At 49.4% G+C, this 19060-nt stretch overlaps 1 protein-coding gene across 3 annotated transcripts in view; it reads left to right on the top strand.

Annotated features, from left to right (window-relative positions):
* The window catches only part of ccdc135 (coiled-coil domain containing 135), a 202732-nt gene that overhangs the window by 77867 nt on the left and 105805 nt on the right, over window positions 1–19060 (top strand). For all 3 annotated transcript variants that reach the window (XM_038783594.1, XM_038783604.1, XM_038783613.1), the window contains 2 exons: window positions 7967–8161; window positions 14278–14436. In XM_038783594.1, coding sequence (XP_038639522.1) covers window positions 7967–8161; window positions 14278–14436 — 354 coding nt within the window. The remainder of the gene's footprint in view (window positions 1–7966; window positions 8162–14277; window positions 14437–19060) is intronic.

Below are 19060 nucleotides of genomic sequence, written 5' to 3'. Positions count from 1 at the left end.
GACTGCGCGACCCCGTCATGGACCCCCGACCAGTGACTTCCCCAGGCCTGCGCCACGTGGCCACCCAGTCACAATGCTGCCCCAACCTGCCACTTTTGTGGCCAGCCCCAGCACCCGCGGCAGCACTGCCCGGCCCGCAACGCGACCTGCAGCAGCTGCGGGCGAAAAGGCCACTACGCCAGAGTGTGCCTGGCAAGGAAGGCCCCAGCCCCTAAACCTCCAGCGGCACAAAGTAATCGCCCTCTGCACTCGCAGGCCCCGGAACGCAGCGGCCTATGCCCCGACTCTGGCACCACCTACCAGGTGCGATCCATGGGGCTGCCATCTTGGCGGACCCCCACCACGCGGTACACCACGGGCGACTCATGGAGGCAGCCATCTTGGACACCATCTTCCTCGCCGCCCGCCACGTGCGATCCACGGGGGCGGCCATCCTGGGCCACATCCTCTCCACACTCAGAAAACTCGATTGAAGACTGCAACCTCAGCGGGCACTCATCGCGGGGCCATCCCAGCGCAGCCGACTGAGCCGCCGACTACCCGCAACTCAACGCAGTCACACTGGACCAATCGCGCCCAAAGCATCTCCACAACTCGATGACAACGATCAAAATCAACGGTACACCGTGCCTTTTCGACTCCGGGAGCACTGAGAGCTTCGTACACCCAGATCTGGTAAGATGCTGTTCGCTCCCCGTTTTCCCTGCACGGCAAACTATCTCCCTCTCTTCGGGTTCCCACTCTGTCCATATCCAAGGGCGCACTGCCGCAACTCTAACAATCCAAGGCTACTCTATTTCCAACTATACGTCCTGCCCGAACTCTGCGCCCCACTCATGGTGGACCAGTACGGGCTGCGGGCCACGTTTCCGTACTTGGATAACGTCACCATCTGCGGCTATGACCAGCAGGACCACGATGCCAACCTCAACCGATTTCTCCAGACAGCCCAGAAGCTTAACCTCACATACAACAAGGAGAAATGCGTTTTCCGCACAACCAGACTAGCCATCCTCGGCTATGTCGTGGAAAACGGAGTCCTGGGTCCCGACCCGGACCGTATGCTCTTAGAACTCCCTCTCCCTCATTGTCCCAAGGCCCTCAAACGGTGCTTGGGATTCTTTTCGTATTATGCCCGGTGGGTCCCTCAATATGCGGACAAAGCCCGCCCACTCTTTAAGGCCACACTTTTTCCCCTGACAGCTGAGGCTCGCCAGGCCTTCAACTGCATCAAGGAGGACATTGCCAAGGCTGCCATGCGGGCGGTGGATGAATCCGTCACTATCCAGGTTGAGAGTGAAGCCTCAGAGGTAGCTCTTGCAGCCACACTAAATCAGGCAGGGAGACCAGTCGCATTTTTCTCCCGAACCCTCTCCGCTTCGGAACTTCGACACTCCTCAGTCGAAAAGGAACCACAAGTGATTGTGGAGGCTGTTCGTCACTGGAGGCACTACCTCGCAGGTAGAAGGTTCACCCTCATCACCGACCAAAGATCGGCTGCCTTCATGTTTGACAACTCGCAAAGGGATAAAATCCTGAGTTGGAGGATCGAACTCTCCACCTACAAATACGATATTATGTATCGACCGGGGAAGCTCAACGAGCCCCCAGATGCCCTGTCCCGCGGGACGTGTGCCAGCGCACAGAGCAACCGCTTAAAAGTCATCCACAATGACCTTTGCCACCCGGGGGTCACCCGGCTCTCCCACTACATTAAAGCCCGAAATCTGCCTTTCTCCACCAAGGAGGTAAAAGCCATCACCAGGGATTGCCCGATCTGCTCGGAGTGCAAACCGCACTTCTACAGATCAGACAGGACCCACCTGGTCAAGGCTTCTAGGCCCTTTGAACGCCTCGCTATCGATTTCAAAGGGCCACTCCCCTCGACTAACAGGAATGTGTACTTTCTGAACGTCATAGACGAGTTCTCCCGCTTTCCCTTTGCTATCCCGTGCCCGATATGACCTCCCACACAGTCATTAGGGCCCTGCATAGTATCTTCACCCTGTTTGGTTTCCCCAGCTATGTACACAGCGACCGGGGTTCGTCCTTTATGAGCGATGAGCTGCGTCAGTATCTGCTCGGCAAGGGCATTGCCTCGAGCAGGACTACTAGCTATAACCCCAGGGGGAACGGGCAGGTGGAGAGGGAGAATGCGACGGCCGTCCTACTGACCCTCCGGTCCAGGAATCTCCCGATCTCCCATTGGCAAGAAGTCCTCCCCGATGCGCTCCACGCTATTAGGTCCCTCTTATGTACCGCTACCAACCAGACCCCTCACGAGCGGCTCTTTACTTTTTCCAGGGGCACTACCACGGGGGTTTCGCTCCCGGCATGGTTGAAGATACCGGCCCCAGTACTCCTCCGGAAGCACGTCAGGGCGCACAAAACTGACCCACTCGTAGAGAAAGTGCTCCTACTTCATTTGAACCCCCAGTACGCCTTCGTAGAGTTCCCTGACGGCCGTCAGGACACTGTATCCCTCCGGGACCTAGCACCTGCAGGATCCAACCCCCCCCACTACCACCGCCGAGGTACCCCTCACACTACATCCCACCCAACTCACCCCCCCACACCCCCGCACCTACCAGTTCGCTACATTTTTTTCGCGCACCCGCGCCAGCTATCTCCCAGCGCCCCCAGTCCCCAGTCGAACCAGACGGGTACGAAGCTCGGGCGGAATCGCCCCCGGAGTCCGCCATCGTACCCCAACCGACGGTGCTCATCCAGCCACCAGAAGGGGCTGCAACCCCGGTGCTCTGCCAATCACAGCGGACAACTCGGCCACCGGACAGACTCAATCTGTAAGCCACCACCCCCGCCGGAAATTGATTTTTTTTACAGGGGGTGAATGTGGTGAATCACAGTAGCGTAATTCACACTGTATTACACATGTTGTACTATGTCTCGGTAAGCTCGGCACACGAGCAGTTGCGCTGCTCTACCACTAGGGGGAGATGACTGGGAGTGTACGGGATTTTGTACTGGGCTCCACCCTTGGCTCCACCCATGGCTCCTCCCCCTAACCGGAAGTATAAAGGTTGATGCTGAGAGCCTGCCTACCAGTTCATCTGGAGTTCATCTTGTCATAGGCAGGCTCTGTTGCAAGACGATTAAAACCACTGTTCACTTCTAACCACATGGGCAGCACGGTAGCATGGTGGTTAGCATAAATGCTTCACAGCTCCAGGGTCCCAGGTTCGGTTCCCGGCTGGGTCACTGTCTGTGCGGAGTCTGCACGTCCTCCCCGTGTTTGCGTGGGTTTCCTCCGGGTGCTCCGGTTTCCTCCCACAGTCCAAAGATGTGCGGGTTAGGTGGATTGGCCATGCTAAATTGCCCGTAGTGTCCTAAAAAGTAAGTTTAAGGGGGGGTTGTTGGGTTACGGGTATAGGGTGGATACGTGGGTTTGAGTAGGGTGATCATTGCTCGGCACAACATTGAGGGCCGAAGGGTCTGTTCTGTGCTGTACTGTTCTATGTTCTATGTTCTATGTTGCGTGAATTGATGGTCTCATCAAGTATCCTGCAAGAAAATCACATCGGCCTTCAAACTCTTAAGATGGGCAAACACGCGGGGAGAGTCCAGACGATCAAAATGAACGTACTGCCCGGGTTCCTCTTCCTGTTTAGGTCCATTCCGATCTACATCCCAAAGGCCTTTTTCAAAGCGCTGGACAAACTAATCATGGCGTTCGTATGGGGGGGGTAAAAATGCTAGGATCCCAAAGAAGGTCCTACAAAAAACAAAATCCAGGGGAAGGCTAGCCCTCCCAAACCTACAATTCTACCACTGGGCGGCAACAGGATGGATCCAAGAGCCAGAGGCCGAGTGGGTGCGTGCGGAGGAGGCCTCCTGCATGGGGACCTCCCTCCGGGCCCTTGCCACGGCAGCACTCCCATCCCCACCCAAAAAACACTCCAGCAGCCCAGTGGTGACTGCCACCCTCCAATCCTGGAACCAACTGCGGCAGCAATTTGGCCTGACCAAAATGTCGGGCAAGGCTCCCATCTGCAACAACCATAGGTTCACACCAGCACTGACTGACGCCACCTTCAAAAGGTGGAGGCAGGACGGAGGGACTCTGACAGTCAGGGACCTATACATGGACGGCGGGATCGTAACACTGGACGAACTGACAGAAATTTTGGCTCGCCAGGGGGAACGAGCTACGGTATCTGCAGCTCAAAAGCTTCTTACGAAAGGAGACAAGGACGTACTCACAACCGCCACGACAGACACTACTGGAAGACCTACTGGATGCAAGTATCCTAGATAAAGTGAACTGTAGCGACATGTATGACCGGCTGGTAGAAAGGGCCGACACCGTACTGGACGCAGCAAGAAAGAAGTGGTAGGATGACCTGGGGATTGTGATAGGGTGGGGACTCTGGAGCGAAGCACTGCATAGGGTCAACGCCACCGCCACGTGCGCAAGGCTCAGCCTGACGCAACTAAAAGTGGTACATAGAGCCCACTTAACAAGAAACCGGATGAGTAGGTTCTTCCCGGAGGTGGAGGACAGATGTGAACGGTGCCAAAGAGGCCCGGCCAACCACGCCCACATGTTCTGGTCTTGCCCCAGACTTGTGGAGTACTGGACAGCCTTCTTCGAGGCTATGTCCAAAGTGGTGGGGGTGAGGGTGGAGCCATGCCTGATAGTGGCGGTCTTCGGGGTTTCAGACCAGTCAGATCTATTCCTGGGGAGGAGGGCGGACGCCCTTGCCTTTGCCTCCCTGATCGCCCGCCGTAGAATCCTGTTTGGCTGGCGGTCAGCAGCCCCGCCCAGAGCTGCAGACTGGCTGTCCGACCTCTCGGAATCTCTCCAAATGGAGAAAATCAAATTCGCCATCCGAGGGTCAGACGACGGCTTCCACAGAACGTGGGAGCCATTCATGCAATTGTTCCTGGACCTGTTTGTGGCCAACGAACAAGAGGAAGGATAGCCGGGTGGCCAAGAATCAGGGGAAAATGGACGGGAATCGGGGGAAGGTAGCCGGTGGGGAGGGGGGGGGGGGGGGGGGGGGGGGGGGGGGGGGGGGCTACGGGTTCGTTTTGGGGGTTTGTTATCATGGTTTTATGCTTATTTCTTTTTCTTGTTAATTTATTGTTTTTGTATTGGAGAGGAGGGGTTACTGTTTTTCTCTGTTGTGATAAAATTTGTTGTTGAAAACTTGAATACAAAATTTAAAAAAAAAAAAGAAGATAGAGCTAGGCACCTTGTGGGGGGGGGGCGTTGAGGGGTGTAGGGGGTGAGTGATTCATTGGGATGGTGTGGGAAGACTGGGTCGCGTGGGGTAATGTCTATTTAATTGTTATTCTATATTCTCTTTTTACACTATGTTAATATTCACTCTAGTTAGTTTTGTTATTATTGTTATTACTGTTCTTTTATGAAAAATTCTGCAAAACCTGAATAAAAATACTTTATTTTAAAAAATGGGCAAACAGCCAGGATCTTTTAACTGGCCCAATTAACCCCCTCACGTTCCATGTAGCCAGTCTGATTGGTGGCCTCTGGGCCCCACCAATAAAATAATCAGCCATATTCCACTCGCAAGGAAGTCCGACAAGGCCCCACCGGATCGCATCGGCTCCAAGCCCACCCAAGGTGGACCTGACACCCCCCCCCCGTAAACCAAAGCATCAACAAAGAAACTTTTGTTATTGGCACTCTGTCCCTCCCCCTCCCTCCTCCACCCCTTCACCCTGCCCCGATCAACAAACAAACACTCCACCAACTTCCACCAAAACCTCCTCCGGGTGCTCCGGTTTCCTCGCACTGTCCAAAGATGTACAGGTTAAGTTGATTGGCCATGCTAAATTGCCCCTTAGTGTCCAAAAGGCTAGGTGGGGTTACTGGGTTATGGGGATGGGGTGGAGGCATGGGCTTAAATAGGGTGCTCTTTCCAAAGGCTGGTGCAGACTCGATGGCCCTCCTTCTGCACTGTAAATTCTATGATTCTATGACACCACATAGGTGCACACACCTTCCAAACCCATGATCACTTGCAACTAGAAGGTCAAGGGGAGCAGATACCTGGGAATCCCACCACCTGGAAGTTCCCCTCCAAGTCACTCACCATCCTGACTTGGAAATATATCGCTGTTCGTTCACTGTCGCTGGGGCATAATCCTGGAACTCCCCCCGAACAGCACTGTGGGAGCATCGTAAATCGGGTTTGCTGGCCGTGGCCCCTAACACTCCTGACATACAAATGTACTTCTATGATTCAGAGAAAAATAAGGCCAAGAGGAAAAAGACCAGCTCTCAGAATCACCTCAAAGCGATGTTTGCACAATGAATGAAATGCAGTGACTGTTACTGCCCACCAATTTTGCAGGCAGCACAAAGCTGAATAGCTAGTTGATCAGTATTAATCAGGACACAAGAAGAACTGCCTGCTCTACTTCAAATATGGGCATGGGAACTTCAGCATCCACCTCACAGCATCTCCTTGGTACTACACGTTGTGTCCATTAGGTCACTTGCCCAGATCCTGTAGTAGGGCTTGATCTCACCGTCTTCTGGCTAAGACAAGGGTGCTGTCAACTGAGTAAAGCTGACGCAGCTCACCATACCTATAATACTAAATAAGGTCAGAAATAGCCTGACGTTTTCCAATTCCTCCCATTCTTTTTCATTGCACAGGAAATGGATTCAAGGAGACAAATTACTCTCCATTACTAAAGCCAAGTAACAACTATTCAAAATGATCCTTAGTAGTGAGTTATGGCAAACTATTGGGCAGCACGGTAGCATGGTGGTTAGCATAAATGCTTCACAGCTCCAGGGTCCCAGGTTCGATTCCCAGCTGGGTCACTGTCTGTGCGGAGTCTGCACGTCCTCCCCGTGTGTGCGTGGGTTTCCTCCGGGTGCTCCGGTTTCCTCCCACAGTCCAAAGATGTGCGGGTTAGGTGGATTGGCCATGCTAAATTGCCCGTAGTGTCCTAAAATGTAAGGTTAAGGGGGGGGGGGTTGTTGGGTTACGGGTATAGGGTGGATACGTGGGTTTGAGTAGGGTGATCATTGCTCGGCACAACATCGAGGGCCGAAGGGCCTGTTCTGTGCTGTACTGTTCTATGTTCTATGTTCTATTTGATTGTGTAAGGCAATGCAGCCAAGCACTGTCTTCAGCTGATTCCATCTCTTCCAGCCAATGTCACTGGACAGCAATCAGAGGGCTGATTTGTTCCCTTTCTTGAGTACGGAAACCAATTGCAGCACCCTTGCATCCAGATTAGGTTACTCAAGACTGACTGAAGATTGGACCTGGTAAATTCTTCGCTCAGTTTTACACTAGCTGGCAAATATACAACTTGAGTCTCTGGGGGAAATTGATCCAGCCATTTTTGAAAATGTAAATTCTAAAAAAGTATTTTCTGCTAAACGATTCCAGAATTTCATTATGATCATATAGATGTATTGTTCTCTATTGACTTCCAGATACTTGTGAAGTTATTTAAACATGGATGATGAGGTAACAAGTGGACCCTTTAACCTCTGGGGCCAGTTCTCAGACTAGATTGATGGACTGAATGTCTGCTCTGTCTGTATGTAGTTGAAGAGGGCAGTCATTGCACCTTCCTCATGGCCATAAGGACAGAGCATAAACAGTTCATGGTTCAACACTTTTTAATTTAATTGAGTGCTAAGCACTTTGGGACATCCTGAGGTTGTGAGTACGTAAGTATTTTCTTTCTAACTCAGAGGTGCCAGAAGCATGGCTAATGTGGCTAATAGTTATGCTAAATTATTGCTGTAATAGCCCATACATTTGCAACACTTATTTAGAATCAAAAGGGAAAAATGCACATTGTTCCAAGCTTGTTCTGAGTTTGGTATTTTGCTGAATGCTTTTATGCCAGTTCTTTGGTATTGCACATTGCTTGATTTCGAGTTTGGATGTTTTAAATTTTAACTTTTTAGACAAATGCTGAATGTTTATTTGCTTGTTTCCTCTGACAGCCAGATTATTTGTTTTCCCCAACCACTGTTCTGAAACGTCAGAAAGGAAACTGCTTTGATTTCAGCAACCTGCTCTGCTCATTATTGATCGGCACGGGGTTTGATGCCTATTGTGTCAGTGGATATGCCATCAAGGAAATGTGCCTGGTGGATGAAACAAGGGAGATCTGTCCTCTGCTGAAAGAAACTGATCAAGTAAGGAGCAAACTTTGCACAACTAATTATTCCGATCACTGGCCAAGTTGCTAGTGTGGGAATATGTTACAATGGGCCAGCAAACAGGTGGTACTATGCTCTTCTGAGTTTGGGGCATGTTTTTGCATAAATGTGGACAAAGCTTTCCTCTGTATCTAACCCTTGTTAGGCAAAGTAAATAAAGTTGCCATAGTTCCAGATGACCATAGGCTGCTTTCCCCTTGAGGGGGAGAGGTAGTGTTTTTGCCATGTGAGAGTACCTTTAACAAATGGGTGTTTATAAAAATATCTGTAGTGCTGTACCTTTAAGAAATAGATGTTTATCATGATGTCAGAGTGTGGGTGGAGCTGGGCTGTCTGTCAGCTTTTTACTTTTGTTTTAGGCTGTTTGCTGCAGGGTGTGTTTTAGTTTCGTTTTCAGTGTTGGAGCTGAAGCCAGACCAAGCAGGTGTACTGCTGTTCTCTCTGCCATCAAAAGACTATCTCTTGATCATTTGGTGAATTCAGAATTATAAATGTTTTCAGTAGTGACTTTAACCTGATGTGCTTCTGGTAAAAGGCGTTTAAAGTCTTATGGATGTAACAGGAAAGCTTAAAGATTACTTAGTGTTGTATTCCTTGGGGGGTTGTATTTCAATTCATGGTTGCTAAGATGTTCACTGTAAGTTTTAAAAAGGTTAACTTGAGTTCATAGAATAAACATTGTTTTGCTTTAAAAAATACTTTCCATTTCTGCAGTATTACACCTGTAGAGTGGGCCGTATGCTCCGTAAATCACAGTCTATTAAAAGTTGTGGGTCAGGTGAACTCCATGCTACACTTTGGGGTTCTCTAAACCCTGGCCCATAACACAGATTAATATGTAAAATTCCCAACCATATTAATATGTAAAATTAATGTGCATGGGATTACAGGCAGTGTTTTGAGATGGATAGAAACCTGGTTATTAAACAGGAAGCAAAATGTTGGAATCAATGGATCTTTTTGGGATTGACAGGCAATGAGCAGTGGGATACCGCAGGGATATGTGCTAGGCCCCCAACTGTTCACATTATATATTAATGATGTGGATGATGGAATTAAATGTATTATCTCCAAATTTGCAGATGATGCAAAGTTGGTGGGCGGGTGAGCTGTGAGGAGGATGCAGAGATGGTTCAGTGGGATTTGGACAGGCTGAGTGAGTGGGCACATGCATTGCAGATGCAGTATAATGTGGATACACGTGAGGTTACTTACATCAGCAGCAAAAATAGGAATGCAGATTATTATTTGAATGGGTGTAAATTGAGAGAGGTGGATACTCAGCGAAATCTTGGTGTCCTCTTGCATCAATCACTGAAGGTAAGCACCAGACCAAGCAGGCAGTAAAGAAGAGGCAGTAGGGGCAGCACGGTAGCATGGTGGTTAGCATAAATGCTTCACAGCTCCAGGGTCCCAGGTTCGATTCCCGGCTGGGTCACTGTCTGTGCGGAGTCTGCGCGTCCTCCCCGTGTGTGCGTGGGTTTCCTCCGGGTGCTCCGGTTTCCTCCCACAGTCCAAAGATGTGCGGGGTTAGGTGGATTGGCCATGCTAAATTGCCCGTAGTGTCCTAAAAAAAAAAGTAAGGTTAGGGGGGGGGGGGGGGGGGGGGGGTTGTTGGGTTACGGGTATAAGGTGGATACGTGGGTTTGAGTAGGGTGATCATTGCTCGGCACAACATCGAGGGCCGAAGGGCCTGTTCTGTGCTGTACTGTTCTATATTCTATAAGACAAATGGTTTTATAGTGAGAGGATTTGAGTATAGGAATAGGGATTTTTTACTGCAATTGTATTGGGCATTGGTGAGGCCACACCTGGAGTATTGTGTGCAGTTTTGTTGTCCTTATCTGAGGAAGGATTTTCTTCATTGAATGAATGCAGCAAAGGTTTACCAGGCTAACTCCTGGGATGGCAGGGTGCCATATGAGGAGAGACTAAGCCCGTTAGGATTATATTCATTGGAGTTTAGAAGAGTGTGAGGGAATCTCATAGAAACTTATAAAATTCTAACAGGATTAGACAAGGTAAATTTCGAAGGAAACTGTTCCCAATGGTGTGGGAGTCCAAAACTAGGGTTCATAGTTTGAGGATAAGAGGTAAACCTTTTAGAACTGAGGTGAGGAGAAATTTCGTCACCCAGAGAGTGGCGAGTCTGTGGAATTCACGACCACAGACGGGCAACAACAGGGCCAGGGTTGTTGCTGGGGGAATGGTCGGGATGGAGATGGGGGAGGGAGGGGGACATGCAGGGGCTAGGTCTGCAGTGCAGGCTGGGGCTACCATGTTGCCCCATGGACCTAGCTGAGCACAGGGGTATGCATCATGCTAACATGCCTTCATCCTAGTCACCGGAGCCCAGGGGGATGCACTGAAGATGCACGAGATGAAGCTGCTCGAGGAGGACGCTGCAACAACGGAGCCTGCCCCAGAAGAATAGGAGGCAGCCAGTAAGGATGGAAAACTGGCTGCCCAACAAGCCGAGGAGAAGGTGGGAAGGAGGTGCCGCATTAGGCCTCGTGTACCGGCAGCACCTGTCATTCGTGGACCTGCTCGACTGGGCATGCCGTAAAAGACTCTGGCTGACTATGGGGACAGTGTGACTTATCTGCCAGATGATGGCGCACCTGGCACCGCTGGGGTATTGAGGAGGACACCTGATCCCAGTCGCCATCAAGGTGACGGTCACCCTGACCATTTATGCCACGGGGTCCTTCCAGGCACCTCGTGGGGTGCTGACCGAAATCTCAGTCCTCGGCACAGGCGCATCTGTGGCATCATGGAGGCCCTATATGTCCAGTCGGCACAATACATCAAATTTAATATGGACTGAACTTGGGAAGCGGGGTTCGCTGTCATCACCGAGATGCCCCGGGTCCAGGGGATGATCGACAGATTGCACCCCACAAGCACCGGCCCATGATAGGCCAGTCTACCCCCACACACACACACACACACACACAGTGATTGGGCGGTTGGCACCTGGGCGACACAGGTTATTCGCTGCGGTCATGGCTGATCGCTCCCATCCGGAGTCACAGACCGACGCCGAGATCTGCTACAATGATACCCACGCAGCGACCAGGGGCATGATCGAGCGATGCTTCGGTATCCTGAAAATGCAGTTCAGGTGCTTGGACTGCTCCGGAGGAGCCATCCAGTATAGCGCTCAGGGTGTCTCCCACATTGCTGGGGCCTGCTGGTCCTCCACAACATTGCACAGCAGAGGAGCAAAGTACTAGAGAGGGAAGATGAATGCCAGGCCTCATCCGATGAGGGGGATGCGGTCGAGGGCAAGGGTGGGCAGGACATGGGGCTAGGCCAGGCACGGGAGGCTTCACAACATGTGTGTCTGGGCTGATGTGCATGGGACACTTTAATTACCTCAAGATTCATCGACTAGACCGCTTTTCCATTGCATCGCCCCTGGATGAGCCTGGGTGCTGCTCGAGTGTCCCAGATAGCATGGTGCCGCCCTGTCCACTCACTCCCACCTGATCCGCCAGGGACAGGTGGGGTGGGAGGAGGGGGGGTGGAAGAGAGTCCGAGGCGCTCTGGTATTGGGCACCTCTCCTCTGGCATGGGCCCCATCATCTACTCCTCCCTCAGGGTGCCCGATTGCCCTGGTCTACAACATATGACTGGGGTGCGAGCAGAGCTATTCCCGGAGGTTTCCCGCCACCTGCGCCACATCATGCTGTGATTATGCTACCAGCTTCTGGCTCTGGCCACATCAGCCAGTGACTGCATTACTTCCCTCTGGGTCTGTGCCCAGCGCCCAGTAACTGCTGCTGACGCCCTCAGCCATGGCCTGCTGTGACTGGGCCAAGCTCTGGAGCACTGGGGCAATGTCCAGGTGGCCCTGGTACATGGCTGCCTGTTATAGGGCAGCTCTGTCCTGGGCCACTGGAAGCACAGAGTGCCCAGGCCTTAGACATCCTGACCCATGGCCGCAAGCTTCACACCCGAGGCCTCCATCGCTGTTTAGCACAGGGCTAAATCGCTGGCTTTGAAAGCAGGCCAGCAGCACGGTTCGATTCCCGTAACAGCCTCCCCGAACAGGCGCCGGAATGTGGCAACTAGGGGCTTTTCACAGTAACTTCATTTGAAGCCTACCTGTGACAATAAGCGATTTTCATTTCATTTCATTTTCACTTCAGATGCCACCCATGTGGTGTTGGCCTGGGTGGCACACATGCTCCTGCAGGTGGTACGACTCCTCCAACTGCACCTGATAGTTTCCAACACCCCCTCATGTTCCTGGCTCTGCAACTGCATCTCCCCTATAGATGGGACCACCCTTTCCAGAAGCCTGAAACCCACCCGGAGGGCAGATAGTCCCTGCAACCCCCCCCCCCCCCCCCACCCCCACAGGGAACAGGGCGGCCCACCTATCTTCCATGGCATCCAGCAGGGTCTCCAGCTCGGCCAACATTGTCAGCAACAGTTAGATTCTGTGAATGAGTAAATAATAGAAGTCCTATTATTTGGGTGGCTAAATGCACTCACTAGCATGATACTCAGCCGTATAGACGTGGGAAATGCTGGACTTCCTTGCTGTATGCTAACATCAGTTGCAGGGAAGGTTGGCATGCTTCAGAGGGTCCAAAATAAGCAGAGACTTGTTCGCTATCTGAAAATCTTTGCTGGAAATATCGCATGTGTGGACACAGGCAAGTGAGATGGGAATGTAAGAATTTCAGATATATTGTGTTCTAGGTATTCTGTGCAGTCAGCGTTAACAGCCTGCGTTATAGAGTGTGTGTGACTGCTGCATTCATGTTTTGAAAGAATCTTGGCTGAAAAGGTTTTGGGAGCCAGGGATACGATCAAGGTGTTGTGAAAAGCTTGGGCCAATGCAGTTTTGTTTGGATTAAGTGGGGGGGGGGGGGTTCCCTGTGGAGTTAATTAGATTTCAGCTTGGTAAGATGTTGTGGTTACTAAGTGGAGCTAAGGTATTAGGCATTTTGCAGAAAAGCAGGTCAGTTGAGAGTTCGATGAAGAATTGAGCAGAAATCAAGCTTCTCAGTTCAGCTCAAAGATATGTCTGTGGCTAGATTCTGAGTTTCATTCCAAGCAGTTCAGAAGTGTGTGTGAGCAGAAACAAGCTGGAGCAGCTGCTGAAGGAATACAGCCAGTTTCTGCATGGTTCTGACAGGATTCAGGTCTTTTCTTTAAAGCATTGTCGAAGGAACTCTGTCTCAAAGTAGAGTATCCAAACATCTTGGTAAAGCAGGTATTCCTGAGTGCTAAAAGATATTTAACAGTGGATTAAGAGCTGCTGTTAGGGGTTACTGTATTCGGTGTATTAATTAGCATTGTTCAAGGTGCTCTGGTAAGCTCTTTGCTGGTGTGATATTAAAGATATTTTAATACTGTGTTAGTAATAAAGTTTGTTATAATATACCATATCCTTATTTCTCTGTGAAATCACACCTGGAGCGAGGTATCCTTACCTCATAATCTTACAAAATTAAAATCTAATATTGGCGTTTCTGTCCAGTATTCTCGCCACTGTTGGGATCTGCTCCAGGACCGTAATTCAAGAACAGGGCTGGATTCACCGGTGATGCCTCATGTTGTATACGTCAGTTGAATGCGAGACAGGGGCACTATGTACATAGATCATAGAATTTACAGTGCAGAAGGAGGCCATTCGGCCCATCGAGTCTGCACCGGCTCCTGGAAAGAGCACCCTACCCAAAGTTAACACCTCCACCCTATCCCCATAACCCAGATACCCCAACCAACACTAAGGGCAATTTTGGACACTAAGGGCAATTTATCATGTCCAATCCACCTAACCTGCACATCTTTGGACTGTGGGAGGAAACCGGAGCACCCGGAGAAAACCCACGCACACACGGAGAGGATGTGCAGACTCCGCACAGACAGTGACCCAAGCCGGAATCGAACCTGGGACCCTGGAGCTGTGAAGCGATTGTGCTATCCACAATGCTACCGTGCTGCCATCCATGAACCAAAAGCCAACATGAAACAGGAGCAGAATCACTGACAAAATCATTAAATATATTTTACAGGCAGCATGTTATAATTGGCACTTTTGTTTGAACATACTTTTAAAATTTTTTTGAAAGAGTAAAAAAGACGAAGAGAAACAAGTTGTGAAGAGGTACGCAGTGAAACCAGTCCGAGAGTTGAGGAGCAAATTTGAAATGAGCCAAGAAGCTCAGAGGGTGGCAGAGAAGAAAGAGCAAGAGGAAAATTGGCAGAAAGAACTGGAGCGTTTGGCAGATGTAAGTCCCATCAATCAATTTTTTATTTTTTTTAAAATAATTTTTATTGGAATTTTTTACAGAAAATATAACAACAAACAATGAAATGCAACAAAATAACTCCATAATAACTGTAACACCCCCAAGACTGTATCAACGCATGTATCACATCCCCCCCACCCCCCCCCCAAACCCAGTGAACAACAAGAGAACTTAAAAATAAATTAAAATAGTCATCGTCCCCCCCCCCCCCATTCCCCCTTGTGGTGATCACAAGTTAACTAGATGCAATACAACTGAGCAAACACTAGAGGGGGCACGGGAGAGCCATATAAATAGACGGGGACAGGAAGTGAGGACACACTTCACTGAGGGCAGAACTTGGAGCAACACAGATACACAACACACACTTCACAGCAGGCGGGCTGGTAAGCAGGACACACACAGCAAGCAAAGCTGGTAGTTAGCACTGGAAGGTCGTTCTAGGTCGAGCTCTGGAAACTGAACGAACTCACAATAAAGCATCTTCTCCACACTTGAGACTACGAGCTTTATTAAGACACGAGTAGCAACACATGGTACCCAGGAGTGATTTCAGACGCTTATGACAGGACAACTCAGCTGCAGATACAGAAAACAAAAAAAATGGCATGGAAATCTCAACCAAGAATGGCATGGAAATCTCCTACTGGACATTCGACTTGGGAAGACATTGCTGATGAGAGGATGTGCCTTGGATACCCACTTCACCTGGACACGACTGGAAAAGTAAGAAGTGTCTGGGAAAGGTTTAAACAAATGTTCGATTTCGCTATCATAGCATATGATGCAGCAGCAGCCTCAGACGAAATTAAAATAGCAATTCTCATCGAAGGAAATGAAGCTTGGAAAGTTTATAATGGATTTAAATACTCAAAAGGTGAAGACAGAAACAGCTTACAAACGGTACTAAACAAATTTGAAGAGTACTGTGAGAAATTTGAACAGCAAGACATACTCAGAGTCCAAACTGCACAGAGACTGAGTGATGCAAAACTTTAAAAATCACGAAAAGAGCAAGAAATCGCGAATGAAAAGTACAGATCAAAAAGAAGAAATAAAAAGAATTTCTCACAAAGCCAAAACGCTGAAACCCTGTCCAAATCGGGAAGAGAAGATAACTTACGAATTTTGCAGTCCTGGTGGGACAGTAAAATCGCTGAAATCCGCGAAAAACGGCAAAAAATGGCGTCGGAGCACATTTTGCAGTCTCCGGTAAGCAAAGAACTACAAATGGCGTCTGCGCATGCGCCGGAACCGGAAGCCGCGCATGCGCAGTTTAAAAAAGATCGCGGTGCCGATCGTGATGCGCATGCGCAGGCCGCGCATGCGCAGTCAAAAGAAGTTTTGGTCGCGGATCGTAATGCGCATGCGCACGCCGCGCATGCGCAATGGAAACAAAACCGCACAGTGAAGGAGGAAGGCCGATTTGCGCATGCGCAATGCATTCCTGCGCGTGACGTCATGACGTCTGAGCATCCCGACCACGCCCACTTAAAAGGGAAATGCCCGAACATTGAAAATAAGACACTTAAAGTGGTAAACACAAATTTTCTTGCCTCAGAACACAGAAAAACGCCTGAACTTACACCAACAGTTAAAAACAACTTGCACAACACCCTGAAAAAAGCAGTCTGCACCACCCAAAGTGAAGAGAACAAAAAGAATTCCGAAACAACAAAAGATGATTTGTTTTTCGAAGAATACTACTCAGACACAGCTGAGTCAGTCGGATATGCTTCTCACAGCATCAGCGACACGGTCACAAAGTTCAACACGAATCAACTCGTGGTAGAAGAATCCAACCAGGATGATTTGTTTTTCGAAGAATACTACTCAGACACAGCTGAGTCAGTCGGATATGCTTCTCACAGCATCAGCGACACGGTCGCAAACTTCAACACGAATCAACTCGTGGTAGAAGAAGCCAACGAAGATGAAATGGGTATCAAAGAATACTACTCAGACATGGAGGAGTTATTTGGACATGCTGATCACAGCATCAGCGACACCGTTGCAAAGCTCAACACGACTCTACTCATGGTAGATGAATCCAACACCATGAGGCCATGGCAGCTCGTCGATACACTGGATGACAGCAATACCCAAGACGAAGACGACGCCACACAGAGAGCACAGGAAGACTCCACAGAGCGAGCGATGACAGGCTCCACAGTGCGAGTAATGAAAGACTCCAAAAGGGATGCAAGCAAACACTCCCTGGCGAACACCATGCATGAACAAGACCATGCAGGTAAACCCGCAGTATCTGAGCAACCGCAAGCAGACTATGACAGTCTACCAAGCTCACAGGAACAAGAAGAAGACAACGTACATCTCACCACTGACACCATGCATGCACAAGACCATGAAGGTCAACCTGCCGTATCTGAGCAACCACAAGCAGACTATGAAAGTCCAACACGCTCACATGAACAAGAAGAAGACAATGCACCTCTGCCCACTGCATGCGAAGACAGTGACAAGGTGATCACACTCAACGTACAGGATCACAGTGAGACTGACAGTTCTCAGCTTGCCTGTACCGAAGCACAGAGCGAAAACAGTGACAAGGTGCTCGCACTAGACGTACAGGATCACAGTGAGACTGACAGTTCTCAGCTTGTCTGTACAGAAGCACAGAGTCGGGCCACCCAACAGTCCAGAGAGACGATGCCGAAAGAAAACATGCAGATTTTGACTCCAGAAGAGGAGCACCTGGAGTCCAGAGAGACAACGCCGAAAGAAGCCATGCAGATTCTGACTCCAGAAGAGGAGCACCTGGAGTCCAGAGACACCAAACAAAAAGAAACCATGTAGATTTTGACTCCAGAAGAGGAGCACCTGGAGTCCAGTGAGATAACATCAACAGAAATCATGAAGATTTTAACTCCAGAAGAGGAGCGCCGAGAGTCCACAGACACCACGTCAATTGTAATCATGGAGGTATTGACTCCAGAAGAGGAGCGGCAAGAGTCCACAGACACCGCGTCAAATGTAATCGAGAAGACTTTGACTCCGGAAGAGGAGCACCACGAGCAAAGATGCGGAATCCAATTCTCCACAACTGATTGATGTCACCTGCACCGATGCAACATCAGATCATTCGCACCACTCGCGAGACGGAATGCTAAATGACTCAAATTATCCACTCGGGACACTCATAGAGTATAACAAAAAAAACAAAAGTCAAAAGAAACACAGCAAGAACAAAAACAACATGAAGCGCGACAAGACCAACAACAATAGCAAGAAGCACAGCAGAAACGAGAACGACAACAGCAAGAATAAAAGCAACATGAAGCGCGACAAGACAAACAACAAAGTCAGGAACAAAGATAGCGACAACACCAAAGACAGAAACGACAAAAACAGCAACACGAATGGCAACGAAAACAACAAAGTCAGGAACAACGACAGTGCCAACACCAAAGACAGAAACGACAAAAACAGCAACAAGTACGGCAACGAAAACAACAAAAACAGGAACGACAGAGACAACAGCAATGAAACAACGTCTTGTACACAATGGTACTACTCGGCACATGAAGGACAATGCCACAGCACACTGCAAAACGATGACAAGACTACAAACATGTCATGGGATGACAACGAATCGCACAAACTCACGTCTGCTCCAGAACGAGCAAGCACACCAGCATCCAAGGCGGATGAGACAATAAATCAACACCACAAGCACAGAAAAAAGGCCATGCCAGTCAACATCAGTGAGGTGACCATGCAAACACCTCGGGATGATGCATTGGGTACTTAAAATAACAAGGAACACCAACAACATTCACAGCGGACTTGCAATATCAATATCACCATGTCATCAACAACAAAAAAAAAAGAAAAAAAGCTCTGAACAAATTCATCAAGTTTGGACTCATAAATGTTTTTATTCAGATTGGACATATAACTACATTGGCTTTGTACAATATGCAATAGCACCATCACCTGTATAGATACGCATATCATAAGTAACTGTTTTCTACAATTTTCTTTAACGATGTACAGCAAATATGCAAAGAGAAAAAGGGGGATGTGGTGATCACAAGTTTACTACATACAAAACAACTGAGCAAACACCAGAGGGAGAGCTATAAATACACCGGGACAGGATGTACAATTTTCTTTAACGATGTACAGAAAATATGTTAAGAGAAAAAGGGGGATGTGGTGATCACAAGTTAACTAGATGCAATACAACTGAGCAAACACTAGAGGGGGCACGGGAGAGCCATATAAATAGACGGGGACAGGAAGTGAGGACACATTTCACTGAGGGCAGAACTTGGAGCAACACAGATACACAACACACACTTCACAGCAGGCGGGCTGGTAAGCAGGACACACACAGCAAGCAAAGCTGGTAGTTAGCACTGGAAGGTCGTTCTAGGTCGAGCTCTGGAAACTGAACGAACTCACAATAAAGCATCTTCTCCACACTTGAGACTACGAGCTTTATTAAGACACGAGTAGCAACACACCCCCTTCCCCCCCGGGTTGCTGCTGCTGCTGTCCCAGTACCCTATCGTTGAGCCAGACAGTCGAGGAAAGGTTGTCACCGCCTAAAGAACCCTTGTACCGATCCTCTCAGGGC

This window comes from Scyliorhinus canicula, chromosome 2 (assembly GCF_902713615.1).
Source record: "Scyliorhinus canicula chromosome 2, sScyCan1.1, whole genome shotgun sequence".
In the NCBI taxonomy this organism is placed as follows: Eukaryota; Metazoa; Chordata; class Chondrichthyes; order Carcharhiniformes; family Scyliorhinidae; genus Scyliorhinus; species Scyliorhinus canicula.
This window is presented reverse-complemented; position numbering and strand designations above follow the sequence as displayed.